The following is a 21,940-nucleotide window of genomic DNA, read 5'->3' as shown; positions in this document are numbered from 1 at the left end:
CAGATTTTGCTTATTGCGCATTGAATACCAGTAAAATTTACAAGTTGTTCACATTTGAACTGTATTTTTTGAGGAATTATTCTGGTAACCACAGCTGACACTTTTTTTTCTGTAAAAGCAACAGAATTGTTTTTACAGTGTGTCAATCTTAAATGTGAAATCAACAGTGATTATATAATTTTACAGTATTTATTATGGCAACCACAGCTGCCTTTTTTTTTACAGTGCAGTTTAAGATTATTAAATCTAGAAATAAGCATGTTGAACGCTTAAAACAAGATCAATTATCTAACACTTCTAAATCTAAAGTTTTTTTTTATCTTGGTAAGAAAGCTGGCAGCTTTTATTTGTTGTTTTAAGAGTTAATTTCTTATTTTAAGGAACAATTTTTCCTGTTTTTCAGAGTATTTTTTTCTGTTTTTTTTACTCATTTTTTCCTGTTTTTCTGACTATTTTTCTGTTTTTCAGAGTATTTTTTTTCTGACCTTTTTTCTGTTTTATTAAATCTAGAAATAAGCATGTTGAACGCTTAAAACAAGATCAATTATCTAACACTTCTAAATCTAAAGTTTTTTTTATCTTGGTAAGAAACAAATAATTTTCAGTACTTTGTTTTTTTTTTTACAGTGCAGCTTAACTGTTCAGTTCTGATATGATGAATCAGCATTATTCACCTTTGGCGCCCCAGGTGTCGGCCCCTGGTTCTCTGCTCCACGGCGCCACCTGCCCCACCACGCTGAACTGTTCTGGGACCCTGAAGAGCGGCTCGCTGCCGGGACTCCCCGCCTCCCGCCGCTCGCTGAGGATCGGAGAGTTGTTGTCGTACGGCGACACCTCGCCGCTGGACGCCTTGTTGGAGTCGCTGGAGGAGTGGCGCTCGCTCAGCGTGAAGGCCTCCTCCGCCTGCAGCAGGTCAGGACTCCTGTTGGTTCATCACAGAGGAATAAAACGGATGAAGAGAAACAGAAGACCTGGTGCATGTGAACGCCTCGTGTGTGGAGGTGTTGAACTCACTGAGAGGCTTTTCTCCTCAGAAGGTAGTCCACCACGTCTGGATCCGTCTCCAGCAGGTTCATCAGAACCTCGTTCTGCAGGTCAGGAGGCACCTGAAACAATATGTTAACTGTTAACAAAGCGATTTGAGTGAAATAAATAAATGGATAAAGAAGTTTCTTCGACTCCTGTGTCTGTTTTAGATACACAGTTAAGCTCTTAAGCTGCTTAAAAAACTTTACAACAGAGCTCTGGTACCAGTTATTTTTCTATCAATGTAGATTGCATAACCTGAACGTGTGACACAAAATGACAGAAAAAAACTAAATTCCTTAAAGACACAGAATTACGAAAAAAACCCCACAAAATTTTAAAAAAAGACAAAGAATGACAAAAAGACACAGAATTACCAAAAAAGAAACAAAATTATATAAAAAAAGACACAAGATGACCCAAAAAAAGACACAAACTGACTGAAAAAAAACATAAATTACTTAAAAAAAAAGACACAAAATTACAAAAAAAGAAACAAAATTATATAAAAAAAGACACAAGAAGACCCAAAAAATACACATTACTAAAAAAGACAGAAACTGACTGAAAAAAAAACTAAATTACTTAAAAAAAAAAAGACACAAAATTACCAAAAAAAGTAATTAAAGGGACTTTCCACACACAACACGGTAAAGTGACATTCATATAAAACTCACATTAAACTTTCATATCAAGGTGGGGGCCACAAAATATCATCACGAGGGCCACAATTGGCCCGCGGGCCGCAAGTTTGAGACCCATGTTGTATGTGGAACATTACGTCACTTTCCCCTTATTATGACTTGATTTCTAGAACACCAAACTGGATCCGACCTCATCAAACATGAGTCTCTTCTTCTATCCATCACATTGACTTAATGTGATTTAAAGATAATTAGCTGCGTTTTCTGCTTATGAAACATCTGGATTAGCCGCCGACCGCTAACCACCAACTGTCTACAAATTGTTCTTATCCTCCAACGCTTTGAAATACGACTTAATCAGGTTACGAAAGCGCTATCAGATGTCATCTGGAGAACTGGAGCTGCCTCACCAATCTGTTTCTACTCACCACGAGTGAGCAGGTCCATCCCCATTCACTCTGCACGATTAATAGCTCTTTATTGGCTTACTGCAGGAATGTAAGCCTCAGTGGCACATTACAAAACATTATGGTGTAAGATTTCGGACCTGAAATGACCTGAAGTGCCTGTCTGACGTGTTTGAGGATCCTTGAAGCAGAAAGGAACAAAAGATGGTGTTGAAGCGGCTTTCATGCCTGATTTTTCTGCTTTTATTTTGGAGAAAAAACCCACAATAAGATGTTCTTGAGGTCATTGTCGGAGTTCACTTTGTTGTTACACAAGAATTCAGGTTTGATTTTAATCAAAAAACATCTATTTGTCATGCAACACTACACTGCAAAAAAAGGTGCATTAAAAACAAGATAAAAACAGTAAATCTGAGGGAATTATCTTCTAATTTAACTTGACAAGATTTCTTAAATTAAGATTATTAAATCTAGAAATAAGCATGTTGAACACTTAAAATAAAATTAACTCTTAAAACAAGATAAATTATCTAACACTTCTAAATCTCAAGTTTTTTTTTATCTTGGTAAGAAACAAATAATTGTCAGTTCATTGCTGCTTGCAGTTTTAATTCATCTCTTTTGTACATTTTTGGTCTTTTTTGCTCATTTTGTGACCAAAAGAAGATGTAAAAAGACACAAAATTATCAAAAAAAGACACAAAAGGACACAAAAAAGACCAAAAAAAGACACAAAAAGACGTAAAATAACCAAAAAAGAAATAAAAGACGTAAAATGAGTGAAAAAGACAAAAAAAGGCACAAAAACCCAACAAAAAAAGTCACAAAAAAGGACACACAAAAAGACGAAAAATGATCAAAAGACGAAAAAAAACACCAATAAAAGGAACAAAAAGACAAAAAAAGTCGTTTTTTATCTTGGTAAGAACCAAATAATTATCAGGTGACTCTGCTCAGGCCAGTTCATCACTGCTGGCTGCTTTAATTTATCTTGTTTTAAGAGTTAATTTCTTATTTTAAGCGTTCAACATGCTTATTTCTAGATTAATAATCTTAATTTAATAAATCTTGTCAAGGTAAATTATCTGTCCATGCAGCAGGATAATTCCCCTCAGGTTTAGTGTTTTATCTTGTTTTTAGACACACCTTTTTTGCAGTGTATTTATTTTTCTCACTTCCTTCCCTGCCTCTTTCTGCCTCTGCACTAACCTGTTGTCATGAACTAAGACGCCTTTTGTCTGCTGAAACAACACGGATCGTCTTGTGTGCATGAGTGAATGAGAGGTTTGTGTAAGAAGGAAGCAGGAAGTGCAGAAGGATGTGTGACTGACCATGAAGAGCGTCTGGTAGCTGGCGATCATCTTCTGCAGCACGGCGATGACGGCGGTGCTCTCCTCGGCGCGCGCCGAGCTCTGCACGCTGAACTCTTTGTCAGAGTTCTTCTGCTTGTGCAGCAGGTTGGGCCCGAAGATGGTGGCCAGGTTCAGAGACGTCATCTTGTTCCCCGTGATCTGTTGGACAAACACATTAATATTCATCAGGATTCATAGATGACTGAGGAGCAAGGTTATCATCCAATCCACTTTATTTATAGAGCACAATTTTAGCAAACACAAGGTTTCCAAAGTGCTGCACAAACAATAAATAGATAACACATTTTCATTTCATTTTGTGTCTTTCTTGGTCATTTTGTCTTCTCATTTTGTGTAATTTTTGTAATTTTATGTCTTTTTTTGGTCATTTTGTGTCTTTTTTTTGTCAATTTGTGTCTTTTCTTTTGGTCATTTTGTTTCTTTTCGTGTCTTTTTTTTTTTGGCATTTTGTGTCTTTTTTTTAGTCCTTTAGTCCAACATAAAATGTGATTTTGAATCTATCAGACAAAGGAAATAAAGGAAACATTTATTGTGACTTTTCTTAGTCTGGCACCCAACAAATACCCCATTACAAAAAAACTAACACTAAAAGATTAGATTAGATAGATTAGATTCGAGTTTATTAATCCCACAGTGAGGAAATTTCTTTGTTACAGCCAATCACAAAAATTGCACACAAAATTATTTCCCTTTTAGATAAAGATTTAAAAAAACAAAAAACAATCTAATATAAAAAGACATTTAACAATATACTATACAACCTAGTGCAAATTATATGCAAAATGTGCAGAAAAAAAAGAAATAAACTACAACAGGTTCAGGTTGTGCTGGTGTTCTACAGTCTTATGGCAGCTAACTAAAACGAATAAAAACTAAACTCAAACTAAGCATTTTCCAAAAAATAAAAACTAATTAAAACTAGCAAACTCACTGTAAAAACTCATTGAAATTAACTGAATTTGAAAACAAAAATTGACAAAGAAATGAAAACTAAAACTAATGAAAAATCCCAAACTATTATAACTTTGGTCAGTACTTCCATACGGCCACCAGATGGCGACAAATAGCCAGTTTTCCCACCATAAATAATCTGTGTTTTTCTAAACTATTATGCTATTTAATATGCCAGAAAAAAAGATTTAGTATGTCAAATGTGGTATGCCAAAAATACCAGGATGTTCTACTGTATCCGCTCACATTCTGCAGTCTGCACGCTTTTCTGATTATTCCTACCAACACTCCTCTGAACAGAGGTAATACGTCCCAGTTGTATGCATACCGCATGCAACAGTACATACTTTGAAATGGCAGCTGCAGTACTTACTAAAAGTAAAAATATGCCATTTGGAGCACAGAAAATGAGTCCAGCTGGAATATCAGTGTGACTCACTCCAAGCTGAGTACTAAAATATGCTGTTTTTTAGTCATTTTGTGTCTTTTTTGGTCTTTTTTTGTCTTTTTATAGTTATTTTGGGTCTTATTTTAGTCATTTTGTGTCTTTTTTTAGTCATTTTGTGTCTATTTGTGTCTATTTTTGTCTTTTTTTAGTCATTGTGTATCTTTTTGCCGTTTTTTGGTGAAAGTAACACAAGTCCTGAAGAAAGAGTTTGGTTTGGACATAGATTTATGTCAGTGTGAGTGTAACGTGTGTACTTTTACCTAGCAATAGCACACACTGTGTATTTCCAATTATGGTGCGTTCAGGTTTATTGGAAAGCTTGGAATTTCTAGTTTCCAGCGAGACCAAACATCTTCATGTAAACTGCTGATAAAATTCTCCAGAAGCTTTTTTTTTTATCACAACTTGCTCTTATATTTCTGCAGACTATATATGTACCTTTTTATTGTTTGGTTGGTTTAGAGAGCCTGCAAGCTGAAGACTTTGCACATTTAAGCTTATGCTCACATTGTGTGCATCTTTTGTGGAATCACAAAACAGTTAACCCTCTGGAGTCTCCAAAAGCACCAAATCTAGACTTCTTCATGACATCCAGACTAGAAAAAATGTTATATTTGCAACCTTTGTTCACATTTGCAACATTTCAAATTTTTTTATTGAGTATGATAGCGTTTTGAAAGTAAAAAAACATTCAAAATCACATTTTATGTTAGACTAAAGGACTAAAAAAGAGACAAAATGACCAAAAAAGGACACAAAATGACCAAAAAGACACAAAATAACTAAAAAAGACACACAAAATGACCAAAAAGACACAAAATAACTAAAAAAGACACACAAAATGACAAAAAAACACACACAGAAGACACAAAAAAGACACATAAAGAAACAAAACGACTAAAAGTAAGGACAAAAAAGACGCATAAAGACACAAACAACAAAAAATGAACACTGTTGCTTTTAACAGCGCCCCCCCCCCCCCCTCCTCAGACAATAAAGTTCTATCATCATCATCAAAATGACCAAAAAAGGACACATGACAAAAAACAAAACAAAGACAAAAAGTCACAAAATGACCAAAAAAAGACACAAAATAACTAAAAAAGACACAACAAAGACACAAAATGATCAAAAAAGACAGACAAAAGATGGATAAAAGGATTCAGAAATGGACTAAATAGCCCAAAAAGACTCCATAGAGTTATCAGGACTGAGAGTCTGCAGTGATCCTGCAGCTCTGTGAGACTGTAGCTCCTGAGAAACAGAGATGACATCACAGTGTTGTTCTGTGATTACACGCTCCGTGGAGAGATTTCCTCTCCTCCCTCATCACACTTCTTCTCTTCCGTTTCTCCTCCGTTTCCCACTGACATCTCCATCCTAAATCCCTCCTTTCATCTTGGTTTTCTCACCTCTCATCCATTCTCTGCATCTTATCACTTCCTCTCTCTCTGTTTCTGCCACTTTGAGCAAAAAATGGTGTGTATGACGTCTGAATCTGTTCTGCAAACATCCTGCCACATAATCTGCATCTGAAGTTACGAGACCTTAACTCTATGGAGTCTTATAGGGGTATCCTGTCCAATTTTTAATCCTTTTCATGTCTTTTTGTCTTTTTTGTGTCTTTTTTTGGTCATTTTGATTCTTTTTGTGTCTTCTTTTAGTCATTTTGTGTCTTTTTTTGGTCATTTTGCATCTTTTTTTAGTCATTTTGTATCTTTTCTTGGTCATTTTGTTCCTTTTTGTGTCTTTTTTAGTCATTTTGCATCTTTTATTTGTCATTTTGTGTCTTTTCGTCATTTTGTCTTTAGTCCAACATAAAATGTGATTTTGAATCTTTTTTTTTACTATCAAAACAGTGTCTTTTTTGGTCATTTTATTGGTCATTTTTTCTTCTCATTTTGTGTCTTTTTTGTACTTTTGTGCCCTTTTTTTGTCATTTTGTGTCCTTTTTTTTGTCATTTTGCGTCTTTTGGTCATTTTGTGTCGTTTTTAGTCTTTTAGTCCAACATAAAATGTGATTTTGAATCTTTTTTTTTACTTTCAAAACACTATCATGCTCTATAAAGAATTTTAAATGTTGCAAATGTGACCAAAGGTGTCAAATCTACCATATAAGAGGGTTCCATCCAGTTCTATAATTTTATACTAAATATATTTGAGCTTGTCTCCAGTTTTACTTGGTATATCATCATCAAACTGAAACTGGCCTCATGGAGTTTACAGCCAGAACTTTAGAGGTAAATTTACAGTAGGGCTCCACGCTGCTTTGTTTTCTAGTCTGATGGAGGCAACAAGTCTGGATTATTTGGAGCTTTTGGAGCTTTAAAAGCTCCAACAAGTTTTTTTGTAGAGAAATGAGTTTTTCGGCCTCTCTCCCAGTTTCCTCCCGTTCCACTCCCAGTCCCAGAGGAGACACGGAGCCACTAGCGGCCAAAAGTATTGATGTGTTGTTGCCGGCCGAGTGTGAAACAGCGTTAACTCTGACTTCCTGTCACGATCTCCAGATACTGGAGAGGAAAAATCCCACACAGGCACCAATGTTTGACTCCATTCTCATGTATTTATGCAGCAGAACACACTCCCATCTGTTCTCAGACACACTTTCTGCCTCTTCCTCACATGCACACTTGCACAAATTGGTGAGATTTATTCCCACACACATGCACTAAAACTAACTACACACACACACATGTGCATGAGTCCATAATCTGACAACAAAAACAACAAAAGTGATTAATTAAAAAAGTAATTCTGTGTCTTTTTTTGGTAATTTTGTGTCTTTTTTTGGTTATTTTGTCTCTTTTTCTGTCATTTTGTGTCTATTTTGGGTCATTTTGTGTCTTTTTTTTTGTAATTTTGTGTCTTTTTTGTGTCATTTTGTGTGTTTTTATAAATAACTTTGTCTTTCTGGTAATTTTGTATCTTTTTTGGTAATTCTGTGTCTTTTATTTGGTCCTTTTGTGTCTTTTTTTTCAATAATTTTGTGTCTTTTGTGTCATTTTGTGTCTTTTTTTTAATAATTTTGTGTCTTTTTGGTAATTCTGTGTCTTTTTTTGGTCATTTTGTGTCTTTAAGTAATTTAGTTTTTTTTCTGTGCATGAGTCCATAATCTGGAAACTAGTGCAGGCTAAAGGGAGTGTGGGAGTGGGAAAGAACAGAGTGGAATATCATTTAACCCTCTGAACCCTCCAACGGAAAAGGCCTGTTTTCTTAAAATAAATCCAAAAATTACACCGTTTATCAGAAGGCAGAAATTGGGTTGGATTTTAAAATTTCCAACAGTCTTTGAATGCACCATGTGTAACGGCCGCTTCTGCCAGGAATAATAAACCAATTAAATAGGGATATTACAGCAAAATCACTTGGTAAGTAAAACTGGAGACAAGCTCAAATATATTTAGTATAAAATGATAGAACTGGATGGAACCCTCTTTATGTTAGATTTGACACCTTTGTTCACATTTGCAACATTTACAATTCTTTGAGCATGATAGTGTTTTGAAAGTAAAAAAAAGATTCAAAATCACATTTTATGTTGGATTAAAAAACAAAAAAGACACAAAATGACTAAAAAGACACAACAAAAGACACAAAATTACCAAAAAAGACACACAAAAGACATAACAAAAGACACAAAGTGACTAAAACGACACAACAAAAGACACAAAAGACATAAAGGCACAAAAAGACAAAGACAAAACATGACCAAAAAGCCCGCAAAATAACGAAAAAAGACACAAAATGAGCACAAAAGACACACAAAATGAGCAAAAAAGACACAAAAAAGGCACAAAATGACCAAAAAAGACACATAGACACAAAATGACTTAAAAAAAGGACACAGAATGACAAAAAAGACACAAAATAACTAAATATATAAGTATATAACTATATATATATTAATTCATTCATGTATATTTGGGGTCAGAATAGGATTTGTCATTAGTTCCCACAACTGAGGTTTGTTCAAATGTATAACAAACATTTTTGACTTGTTAAATGTCGCGTTACGCTTCATGATGGACGGTTTTAAAAAAAAGTAACAACATGAATGCTGCAGAACCACAGATAATAACTTCATTACCCACAATGCACCTCTCCTTCTGATACAGTTTGATCAGAGATTCATGTGTGTTTTGTGGAATCACTTGAGGCAGTTTATCAGATTTCCAGCAGCTCCCTCTGGAGCCATAAAAAGTCTTTCTACAACGACTTTTTTCACAAGCACTCGTCCTCCTTCAGACCTGAGAAACACAAACTGATTCTATCACTCCGTCGGTAATTTCCTCCCAATGAGCTGGAAACACGAGGTAAACAAATCTCCAGGACGCTGCCCAGGAGCTGTTTGTACGGGACGAAAACAGGCTGAATGTTTATGATCTTTACCTCCAGCAAAGAGGTTGTTTTAACTGGGTTTTTAATATTATTATTTGTATGTTTGTCAGCAGGATTATGGCAAAACTGCTGCTCCGATTTTTATGAAACTTATGACAATGACCAAAGTAAGACACAAAATTACCAAAAAAAAAAAAAGGATACACAATGAAAAAAAAACTTAAAGACACAAAATGACAAAAAAATGACCCAGAAAAGACAGAAAATGACAAAACTAAGACACTAAATTACTTAAAAAAGAAACAAAATGACAAAAAAGACACAAAATGATTCAAAAAAGAGACAAAATTATTTTTAAAAAATGACACAATGACCAAAAAGACACAAAATGACAGAAAAAAAACTAAATTACTTAAAAAATAGACACAAAATAATTTCAAAAAGACACCAAATTATTAAAAAAGACACCAAATTAATAAAAAAAGATACAAAATTACCAAAAAGACATAAAAATATTTAAAAGACATAAAATTACCCAAAATAGACACAAAGACAGAAAAAAAACTAAATGACTTAAAAAAGACACAAAATGACTTAAAAAAAAAAAGTTATTAAAGGGACCTTCCACACACAACACGGTAAAGTACCATTCATATACAACTCACAATAAACTTTCATATCAAGGTGGGGGCCACAAAATATCGTCACGAGGGCCACAATTGGCCCGCGGGCCGCAAGTTTGAAACCCCTGGTTTGCATGAAGTATTATTTTGCCGCTCACCTCCTGTCCTTCCTTGTCCTGCTGGTCGTGGGCGTGGTCGGCCACCGTGGACAGGAACTCCAGGAGGCGGTGCAGCGTGTCACTGTTGCATGCTGGGAGCAGGTAGACCAGCAGCTGGGTCACATTCTGCTGCTCATCTGAGTCCAACACTGCAGATCAGACCAGGAGGGATCGATTAATCCTTTGATGCATATAAACAACATATAAACACCTTCTGATGCACAACATGGGTCCAAAATAACCTGCAGTCATTTCTCATGTTATTGAATAACTTTATTTTTATTACAAGAGATCATTATATCCTTTTTTCCTTTCATACTTTAATTACTTTTTTTTGGTAATTTTGTGTCTCTTTTAATAATTGTGTCTTTTTTGGTAATTGTGTGTCTTTTTTAACGGATAGTGGCACTGCAGGAAAACTGTAGAAACCAAACTTTAGTTTAAAACGCAGAATATAACAGAGCAGTGGAACAAAGGACTTTTAAGGAGTTGTGTGCATGGTGGCATGGTGTGAACTTTAACTCAGAAGATAGAAGCAGCTTACCAACAAAAGAAAATCTACCCAGACTTTTACAGTTTCCTTTCCCTGAACCACAAACCAAAGGAAGCTTCTTGATGTTGCTACTTTGCAGCGTAGACTTCAAGCCAGACAGACATCAAACTGGTAAACAAGGTTTTTCTTGACGTTGGCGTCTGCCGGTTGGTTTTTCAGTTACGTGATTGGCCCGAAATAACCAAAAAACAAAATGAAATAACGGCCGTAGTTTGGTTTTTGCAAATTTCTTTTTTCATTTCTCATTTATTATTAATATGACGGCGGACACACCGGAAGCGGGAAAATAAAAGTCCTGTCAAAATAAAAGTACCATGCTAACTTGTTATCAAGTATAATAAAGTTTTTGATAATTTTGTGTCTTTTTTAAGTAATTTTGTTTTGTTTTTTTGATAATTTTATGTCTTTTTAAATGATTTTGTGTCTTTTTTGGTAATCCTGTGTCTTTTTTGATCATTTTGTTTCTTTTTTAAGTCATTTAGGTTTTTTTTTGTAATTTTGTCTTCTTTTTTTTTTTAACAATTTTGTGTCTTTTTTTGGTAATTTTGTATCTTTTTTGGGTCATTTTGTGTCTTTTTAAAATAATTTTGTGTCTTTTTAAGTAATTTGTTTTTTTTCCTGTCATTTTGTGTCTATTTTGGGTCATTTTGTGTCTTTTTTTCCCGTAATTTTATGTCTATTTTTGCTCATTTTGACACTGCCTCCAGCAGCCCTCTTGCTTTAGACCCATGTTGTGCATCAAAGGGTTAACAGGGAAACAAAGAGGAGAAACAAAAAGCAGATCACACATAGAGAAAGAGGGAAGACTCGGCGTACATGTGGTGTTGATGAAGGCCGTGTAGAGCTCCTTGGTGAGCAGCGGGTCGGGCATGTCCCTGAGGAACTCCTTCAGCAGAGCGGCCACGTCGTGCACGCTGTGCTCCTCGTCCAGCTGCACGTCCACGCCGCGGTCAAACTCCTCCCGCAGCTGGAGTCGAGACAAAAAAAAAAGAGGGGTTAAAGGAGAAAGAGAGGAAGAAGCTAATAAACCAATTAAAATGGGGATATTTCCGCCAAATCACTTTAAACTTTGTGAATTATTTGAAATTTCGCCCAAAAATAAACCGTTTGCAATAAACTGATTCAGTAAAGAATATTCAGTGAAACTCAGAATGAATGCAGGCCATTTACACAGAGCCAAGGGGAGAGTACAAGTTGTAAGTAGAGGCCAATATTTTTATTATAATACTCCAATATTGGTAACACTTGTTGCAAAAATATGCTATGTAAACTGTAAATATTCCATTTTTAACAACATGAATGCTGCAGAACCACAGATATTAACTTCATTACCCACAATGCACCTCTCCTTCTGACAGTTTGATCAGAGATTCATGTGTGTTGTGTGGAAGGAAGGAGAGGAAGAAGCTGCATTCAGAAACATCCTCCAAGCAAAACAATGGACATTATATTCTAAGTGGTGCATTCACTTCCTGTTGGTCCTCCCAGTGACCTGCTAGTCAAACCAGTTTTACCAGTAGGCGTCTTAATCTGCAGGATCTGACCTTTGGCTGACTGCCACAGAGTGACTCTATTGTCGGCCATGTTGGATATATTACTTAGACACCAGTTTTCACACTAAATTCAGCCAATAAATCCTCATTTCACAGTCAGCTGACACTGTTGGCCAATGCATAAATGTTGACATTGTATCGTATCAACACAGTCGAGTAGAGAATGTAAAATGGATATTTATACTTGTCACACTCAATATACAGATGTGTGAATACAAACCATTTAATTTAGTGAGTTTATAATAAAGACAAGGTGTTATAAACACACACAGGTCCCTTTAATTATTTCATTCTCTTCCATTTGTCTCCTGTTTTAATGTTCTGCAAGCTAACGGATAGTGGCACTGCAGGAAAAAAAGTCTAGAAACAAAACTTTAGTTTAAAAGGCAGAATATAACAGAGCAGTGGAACAAAGGACTTTTAAGGAGTTGTGTGCATGGTTGCATGGTGTGAACTTTAACTCAGAAGGTAGAAGCAGCTTACCAACAAAAGAAAATCTACCGAGACTTTTACAGTTTCCTTTCCCTGAACCACAAACCAAAGGAAGCTTCTTGATGTTGCTACTTTGCAGCGTAGACTTCAAGCCAGACACAGACATGATGAAAATGAAAGTCCCGTCAAAATAAAAGTACTGTGCTAGCTTATTATCAAGCATAATAAAGTTTTTTTTTTTTTTAAAAGGACACAAACTGACTGAAAAAACACTAAATTACTTAAAAAAACACAAAATGACAAGACACAAAAATTACCAAAAAAGACACAAAATAACCCACAAAATGACAAAATAAACGAAATTACTTTAAAAAGACACAAAATGACAAAATAAACTAAATTACTTTAAAAAGACACAAAATTACAAAAAAAACTAAATTACTTAAAAAAGACACAAAATGACAAAACAAACTAAATTACTTAAAAAAGACACACAAAATGATCGAAAAAGACACAAAATTACAAAAAAAAAATACAAACTGGCTGAAAAAACATTAAATTACTTAAAAATGACCAAAAAAATACACAGAATGACAAAAAAACTAAATTACTTAAAAAAGAAACAAAATGACCAAAAAAAGACAAATCTACCTAGACTTTTACAGTTTCCTTTCCCTGAACCACAAACCAAAGGAAGCTTCTGATGTTGTTACTTTGCAGCGTAGACTTCAAGCCAGACAGACATCGAAACTGGTAAACAAGTTTTTTTTCTTGACATTGGCGTCTTCTGGTTGGTTTTTCAGTTACGTGATTGGCCCGTTGTGCATCACGCCAGTTAGTTTTCTCTCTAAAATTTGACTTTTTGCCACAGGGCTGCTGCATGTTTTGTTTTCAAGCAGGGTTCGGGTGCCAAAGTATAATCCCTTTTTCTGTCCAGACGAAAATACAAAAACCCGGAAACAGCGCCCCCTTTTCCTTTTTTTGTTTTAAACCAAAAACGGAAAAACAGATTTTGCTCTCAACATCAAAAAACGAAATAACTTAAAAACCAAAATGAAATAACAGCTGTTATCTGGTTTTTGCAAATTCCTTTTTTCATTTTTTGTTTCTCATTTATTATTAATATGACAGCGGACACACCAGAAGCGGGAAAATAAAAGTCCTGTCAAAATTAAAGTACAGTGCTAGCTTATTATCAAGCATAATAAAGTAAAAAAAAGAACTTATCACACACTATTATAAGCACTCGGACCCAGCGGACCCAGCGGACCCATACACAACCCAAGTTAATTTGGTCTATAAAATGTCAGAAAAAAATTGAAAAATTGTTCCTCAAACTCTTAATGTTATTTTGTCACTCCAAAAACCCAAATATATTCACTTCAATAGCAAAAAAAAGACTAATCGTACCAAATCTAATGCTAGTTCTGGTGTTTTCATAGCAATGCCTGATTTGGTGTGTATGCACGTAACATAAAGGAAGTGAATATGTGACTTATAGAACCTCTGCTCCTTCTACCTAAAGGTCAGTCTTGTATTTCATTAACGTATAAGAGTTTTAAGTGAGTCAACCCACCTTCACTTACTGCAGGTAACCCTGGCTGGAGTGAATCAATAACCTCTCCTCCCTCATTAAACACTAAAGTGCCTCCACTTCCCTCTAACTGTGTAAAACAGTGTTATAAAAACAGAAAAGATGCTGTAAAAAGGAAGCTGACCCATGAAGCTTCACCCTGATTGACAAGTTCTTCTGCTGTGTATTCACAAGGAGAATGGATAATAAAAATGTGTAGGAGGAAGAACAACTTATTGCTTATTCTCTGTAGTGGACTGGAGAGAATATATTCTTTTGTTTGCACCGTGTTGGTTATCACACAATTTATTCTTAGAAAGGAGGTTTTGTTTGTTGCTGTTGGGTTTCGTGCATGGTGTGAAGAGAATTTTGCACAAAAACCACATTTCACTTTGTGCAAAATTAGCTTTTTTTCTCATTTTTATGAGCCAAACCCAACAAAAAAAAAACAACTCCAGATCTGTCTTACCTGCCGGACTCTCTTCTTGGAGCTTCCCACTCTAAAGATCCCCACCGTCTGCAGACCTGGTTGGACAAGGAAACAAACCGTCACTAGAGAGTATTAGCTGCACTGCAAAAACTGACATCTAAGTAAGATGAAATATCTTAGACCAGCTATTCTAGGTTTATTATAGGTCATTAGAATCAAGAAAAATGCACTTGTTATTAATTAGAATACACTAATTCTAAGGTATTTGTGGGTTCATTGAGATTAGATATTTTTACTATTTTGGAAAGTTTTGACAAGCCAAATTGTCTTGTTCCATTGGCAGATAAATTTGCTATTTCTAAACAAAATACACCTCATTTTTGTACTTTTTTTTTCTTGATTTTAAGAGCTGACTTTTTGCAGCACCTGTCGTCGTGGTAACAGAGAATGAGCGACCATATATGTAGTGTTAAAGTTCCAGTACCGTATTTCTCGATGTGCTGGCAGCAGCTGTCGACCACGCGGGGCACCTGGCGGTAGATGGGGTTGAGGCTCAGCCGTTTGTCTCGGTGCTTCTCCTTTTTATTGGGCGTTTCAGCCGGCAGAGAGAGCTGCAGAGCCTCCAGGAGGCGCGACTGGCTGTCGTCCAGGTCTGTGATGGAGTCCACCGACATGCCTCCCTGCAGGAGAAACAACGTGCATTTCATTCAGACACAATCAAACACCTGATCCCATCTCTGGAGCTCCGCTTTGCATTAACTTTAGGGTTTTTTCTCACCCTCCTGCGTGCCCGAGGAGCAGCCTCAGGCGTGTTGGGTGATGTTGATTCATTCGCCGTCTCTGACGTGGAACTCAAAGACGAGTTACTGCTGGATAACTCCTTATTGGACGGCCGCTTGGTGGCAAACTGCAGGAGAGAAAATGATCCAAGAGTTACATCTGGCTCTCCAAAAGAACGGGACAATCTGTCCTAATAGCTCAAACAAGAAGGTTCGCTTTGTGTGTTTGTTTGTCAGCAGGAATAATTACAGGCCCAATAAAAATAATTATAATCATAAGGGTGAAGTATAGGCCAGGGAAGAACCCATTACAGTTTGGAGTAGATGCAAATCATAGGGTGGTTGCACAAATTGTTTTCCACTTTCATCCACATTGCAAGATACAAGGTTCATACACTTTTTAAGTGGTCAAATTCAAGCACTTTTCAAGGACTTTCCAGGTCCATTTTCAAGCTTTTCCAGGACCTTACAACGGTTCTAAGTTGCATGTTTTAGATGAGTACTTACATGCTAAAAGGGTTAATTTACTACTTTACCATACCAACAGAGATGAGTTTATACTTTTAACAACCAAAAGTACAGTTTTCTAACCTCAATACTCAATTTTCATTGAACATGTGATTATCTATAGTCAGATTGCACGAGAAATACAGTAAGAATTTCAAGGATTTTCAAGCACTTTATCCAAAATCCAAACACTTTTAAAACCTTGAAAATACAACATTAAAATGTAAGCATTTTAAAGGATTTCTGATTTGATTTCTGAAGATAGCCCTGGTGGAGAGTGCACGTCTAGTTTTATAAAGGTTAAGATAATATTTGTCCCTTAAAAATTCCCTTAAGCAAGAGGAATTAGTTCAACCTAGGGGAGATTCAGATGAAGTGTCAGACCTGTAAAATGGAGGAGACGAGGTCGGAGGAGTCCTTGTGCTCCTCTCTCTGCGGGGGGTCCTGACGGTAGCTGTCCTGGCGCTGCCGGTGCGTTCGGTCGTTGGCGATGACCTGGGAGAGCCCGATACTGAAGGCCTGGGGGATGCATTCTGGGGGGGGAAATGGGCAAAAAGATGAGAGAAATTAATTTTTAATTTCATTTATCCTTTATTTATTTTCTCGAGGAATCATTGAGGGCAACCTCTCATTTACAATGATGCTGGGAGGACAGAGAAAACACAAAACAGCATATAACAAGTAAAACTGGAGACAAGCTCAAATATATTTAGTCTAAAAATATAGAACTGGATGGAACCCTCTTATATGTTAGATTTGACACCTTTGTTCAAGTTTGCAACATTTAAAATTCTTTATAGAGTGTTTGGAAAGTAAAAAAAAAGATTCAAAATCACATTTTATGTTGGACTAAAGGACTAAAAAAGACACAAAATGACCAAAAAAAGACACAAAATGACCAAAAAAAGACACAAAATAACTGAAAACAGACACAAAATGACAAAAAATACACAAAATGACCACAAAAAAAATACACAAAAATACACAGAATGACCAAACAAAGACACAAAATGACAATAAAAGAAAAAAATGATCAAAAAAAGACACAAAAAGGCAAAAAAGATACAAAATGACCCCAAAAAGACCCCAAAAGACACAGAATGACCAAAAAGGACACAAAATGATAATAAAAGAAACAAAATGATAATAAAAGAAACAAAATGATCAAAAAAGACACAAAATGAGAAGACAAAATGACAAAAAAAAAACACAGAAGAAGACACAAAATGACCAAAAAAAGACACAAAATGACTCAAGAAGACACAAAACGACCGAAAAAGACACAAAACTAAAAAGCAGTTTTTTTCAGCTTCACTATTTGAATCATTCTTCTGGATGAACAGTGAACAAGAAGGAAGATGAAAAAAACAGGATAAGCATCTTCCAAAAGTAGCTCTTGAACATCAAACACATCTCCAATTAAACTCCTTTTACATGCGATAAAAACCTCCCAACACGTTTATGACATCAGTTAAAGCTCTTATGCATCACTAAAGTCCATCTGTTTTCCAAAATAAGACATCACAGAAAGAAAGTTGGCAAAAAACCTGGCAATGACAGACCACTAATTGCAGAGCCTTTGACCAAAATAACACAACTTCTCCGTGCAGATCGTTTTAGAGGCTTTGCAGCATTGACACATCTTATTCCTCGGTTGTATTTTCACTATTTTTTAACCCTTTGATGCACAACATGGGTCAAAAATGTTCATTTCTCATTTTATTTCATGCTGGCTGTGTGTTTCTTTGCTCCATCTTTTTAAATCAATTTATTTTATGATTGAATAGTCCAAGTATTCTTTGAATTTCTTTATTTTTTTAATAACAACCTATCATTATATCCATTTTTCCTTTCATACTTTATGAAGAAAAATAGTTTTTGTATTATTACATCACACATGGGTCAAAAATGACTCATTCATCCCAATTTGATTTAGAATTAAATTACCTAATACTATAATAATAGTAGTTTGTTTCAAATAGATACTTTAGCAGTAAGAGAGGCCAAACACTCATATAATTAATTAATATATTTAACATGTTTATGTATCATTTTGTCACACATACAGTGTATCTGGAAGATATTCACTTTTTCCACATGTTATGTTGCAGACTTATTCCAAAATTGATTAAATTAATTTTCCTTAAAATTACACGGGAACACTTTACAATAACCCTCATTTATAAATAGTAAACAGATGTTTAATCATTATTTATAAACCGTATATAGGCCATTTAGAATAGTAAATACATAATTTATTAGTGTTTAACTAACTAGATAATATATAAATGACAACTAGATTGTATATTAATGTAAGTTTATAGTTACTTTACCATTAACAAACAATTTGATTATAATTAAAATTAATTGGTTGATAAACCATCTATAAACATTACTTAGTTGGTTATTGCCCGCGTGAGGTCACCCAGAAATTAGAAATCAATATAACCGCAGTGCTTTTATTTTTGGAAAAAAATTAGCATTAGCACTAGAGCAACATTAGCAACATTAGCATTAGCACTAGAGCTAACAAGCACTTTTACTATAGTTAAGACAACAAATATAGCCACTAATATATATGACAGAATAAATAAACTTTAACAAACCTTGTGTACTGTCAGCCAGCCACTATAGAAGCCTTTTAGATACTTTATATCAACTTTATATTAATTACTACGCACTCGTTATTAATTACCGTTCGTTTTTTAATTTAACCATTGCACCTGTTATTTCCTGTCACTACCTTTCAAAATAAAACCACCCGTTTCACACCGGACGGTACCTTTTCAAAATAAAACCATCACAACATTGTCAAACACCTAGAAAATGTACAAACATGAAAAAAAACAAGCTATATATTACAAAAACAACAATAGGAACCTTGCTAAATGCCTTTTACAGTTGTGTTTAAAATAAATGTTATAGTGATATAGTGATTGGAGTATTTACTACTTTTTACTGCTATATTTCCACATTAACAGTCTTATCATAACATGTATTCCTATCAGTAGCAGCTCAAAACCAGATGATTTACTGTATTTTATAAAGGATTACATTAATATTAAGCAGAATTTAGTGCTTTTGTTGTGCATCAAAGGGTTAAAGTATGACGAGAGGCCGAATGGAGTTGGCAAGAAGTTGCAGCAGACGTATTCTAATTTGAGTTTATACAAGAATCTTGCAAAGGAAAACTCCAGTAATTAACATGCACGTTTGTGTTGCACTGCAAGCACTTAAATATATGCACTTCAGAGAGGAATGATGTCATCCTGGGCCATCGCGGGCTTTATATTCCATTATAGCTTGAGCCAACAGCTGAGAAAAAACAGTCCAGCTGTTTCAGAAGTTGTGTGTGTGTGGAAAAGAAGCAAAGGAAAACAGAGGGAGAGAAAAAAGCAAATTCCACAACCACAAGCGGAGGCCTGTGTTCATGAACAACATGACCACTAACGCTGTGACACAACGAATTTGCTCTGCAGCCTCACAGGGCTTATGTAACCTGCGTACACATATACTGGTCTGCACATATACGCAATCTGGATCGCATAATGTATATAGTGCTTTTCCAATCTAATGCAAAGCACTTCGCGGTGCATTCAGGGCCAGACCACATTTATCAAGCCATGTCAGATTTTCATAAATCTACATTTTCCAGGCCTGCAGCCTCAGTCTCAGTTTTCAGCAGGTTTTTTTTCCTCATTCACGTCCATGCAATGTCTTCGAATTAGCTGGTTTTTATTCAAAGTCAGGGATGGGCAACTGGAGGCCCGGGGGCCGCATACGGGTCGCACCCTCACTTGAAGTGGCCCTCAGTACAACTACATGCATTTGAGCATGAAATCTTAAAAGTGCAGTGTAAAAATGCACAAAATGACTTCTTGCAATTAATGTTGGTCTGCTGCACTGAAAACAATAAAGGAATCGATGCATTACCCAAAAAAGAATCAAATTGACCAAAAAATTACAGAAAATTAAGCAAAAAAGGACTCAAATTGACCACTAAATGACAAAAAATGACCGCGAAAAGACACAAATTGACCAAACAAGACACAAAATGAGCAAAAAAAGACATAAAGTGACCCAAAAAAGGCACAAAATGATCAAAAACGACACAAAATGACAAAAAAGACACAAAATGATCAAAAAGACACAAATTGACCATAAAATGATCAAAAAAAGACACAAAATGACCCAAAAAAAGGCACAAAATGGGGAAAAAAACACATTAAATGACCAAAAAGAATAAAAAACCCAAGATGATCAAAAAAGAATGTAAAATGACTAAAAAAGAGACAACATGACCAAAAAATGATGGAAAATTACAAAAAAAATGTAAAATTTACAGAAAATGACAAAAAAGACACAAAATTACCCTAAAATACTTCCAGTAGTGACGTCGTCCTTATTTTAAGCGTTCAACATGCTTATTTCTAGATTTAACAATCTTAATTCAAGAAATCTTGTCAAGGTAAATCATCTGTCCATGCAGCAAGATCATTTCCCTCAGATCTACTGTTTTTATCTTGTTTTTTTATCACCTTTTTTGCAGTGTGCTTTGGTTCCTAAGTCCTGCTACCAGCCACACACAATATTTATAGTCCTCTAGACTCTTAAATGCTTCCATGTGGCTCTCTGTGGAGCAGGAGGTCTTCAGAATCATCAATAGTCGAGTTGTGGAAAGAATTACTTGTCTTCGTTTTGCATCCAATATGAGTTTTCTGATGAAACCTGCTGCGTGCTGGCTTCTCCAACACGGTTATGTCGTCACTTTCTGCTGTTTCAAATTTGCACAGCTTATGGATTTATCACTTCCTGCCCTCTCAAAGGAATCCCATGCGTCAGAAAAATCGCACGACTGCAAACAAGCTGTATTTAATATTCATGTCAGGATAGAAGTCTGAGCCTAGTTGGGTGATTCTCATGAAGTCAGTCTAAGTTATGTCTGTGAAGATTATAAGGACATACTTTAATAAACTAAATATATTTCACTTTTATATGAATGAACAATATAGCCATAATGAGGCACAACTCACTGTTTTGTGCTAAAATGATATTTTCTATATTTTTTAACATTTTTTGTCATGGTTTTCCCACACTTATATACAACAAATATTTAAAGAACTTCATAAAATAAATATATATTTGTTTAAAAATATATAGTTTAACAGAATATGATCAAATATAATGTTTTCAACAATGTATAAAGAACAAAATCTGAATGAAAATTGATAAGAAAAAATGGTTAAATGTTACGGTAATGATAGAATTGTTTGCATTAAAATATTTGTATATTTTAATAGAATACATGTTGGTGATACCCGCTATCCTTGAGCATATTTAAGTGCTTGCCAAGGGGAAAAAAAGAGAAAAAACTTTTGTTTTTTAATTTAAATATGTGTTACGGTAATGCATTTTGCTCACAGTGTCTCTAAAAATGTCAGAAATACCTTACATTTTTAAAAACAGATCAAAAATTCTTATTAAACAGTGACTTTAGATTGTATATGTTATAAAGGGTCAAAGAAAATATGTATTCAATGCTCTTAGATTTTTGATTTTTGCTCTGAGCTGCACCATGTTCATGAGAATCAGGTGGAGGTAGTTTCTCTCCACAGCAGATGGCTGAGACGTCCCCACAGTCAAAGCTGCCAAATGGAAGTTTAATTTTCTCTCAGGGTCCCTGAATGCAGCCTTTGAAGCAGCCTCAGTCATTTCTCTGCTAGAGAAAGAGACAGAAGTCTGGCTTCACTAAGGCTGCCACAGTAACCGGAGCTGCTGGGACCAGACATCAGTCAAACTAGATTTGCAAATAAGGTTCAATAGTTATAATCTGCTTTGAGTACTTTATGGATGAGTTTTTACCTCAGATGTAATCAAGCTGTCAGTCAAAGGAAAGTTCTACAAATTGGTCTCTGAACAAAACTTTTTGGCACGTTCAGTGAAAAGTTGGAAGCTTGAACTTTGATCAAAAAGGTCTTGATATTTACAACTTTCATGACTTTCTGCATAAACTTAGAACAGGGTTGGGCAACTTAAATGCTGCAGGGGGCCATAATTTTATATATAGGAGCGTGCACTTAACTAGATATGATGAAACTGCAATTTTAAATATGTTTACAGTGCAGAATCTTAACATATTTCACGC

At 35.3% G+C, this 21,940-nt stretch overlaps 1 protein-coding gene across 1 annotated transcript in view; it reads right to left on the bottom strand.

Annotated features, from left to right (window-relative positions):
- The window catches only part of LOC131962865 (rho GTPase-activating protein 6-like), an 83,029-nt gene that overhangs the window by 2,188 nt on the left and 58,901 nt on the right, over positions 1 to 21,940 (bottom strand). The window contains exons 4-12 of the mRNA XM_059327957.1: positions 16,180 to 16,328; positions 15,288 to 15,416; positions 14,994 to 15,189; positions 14,549 to 14,604; positions 11,338 to 11,488; positions 9,969 to 10,117; positions 3,409 to 3,588; positions 1,015 to 1,106; positions 675 to 922 (exon numbers count right to left, since the gene is read on the bottom strand). Of these exons, the coding sequence (XP_059183940.1) occupies positions 675 to 922; positions 1,015 to 1,106; positions 3,409 to 3,588; positions 9,969 to 10,117; positions 11,338 to 11,488; positions 14,549 to 14,604; positions 14,994 to 15,189; positions 15,288 to 15,416; positions 16,180 to 16,328 (1,350 nt within the window). The remainder of the gene's footprint in view (positions 1 to 674; positions 923 to 1,014; positions 1,107 to 3,408; positions 3,589 to 9,968; positions 10,118 to 11,337; positions 11,489 to 14,548; positions 14,605 to 14,993; positions 15,190 to 15,287; positions 15,417 to 16,179; positions 16,329 to 21,940) is intronic.

Source organism: Centropristis striata, chromosome 24 (assembly GCF_030273125.1).
Source record: "Centropristis striata isolate RG_2023a ecotype Rhode Island chromosome 24, C.striata_1.0, whole genome shotgun sequence".
Classification (NCBI taxonomy): domain Eukaryota; kingdom Metazoa; phylum Chordata; class Actinopteri; order Perciformes; family Serranidae; genus Centropristis; species Centropristis striata.
Note: the sequence above shows the minus strand (reverse complement) of the source record. Positions and strands in the feature narration are given on the sequence as shown.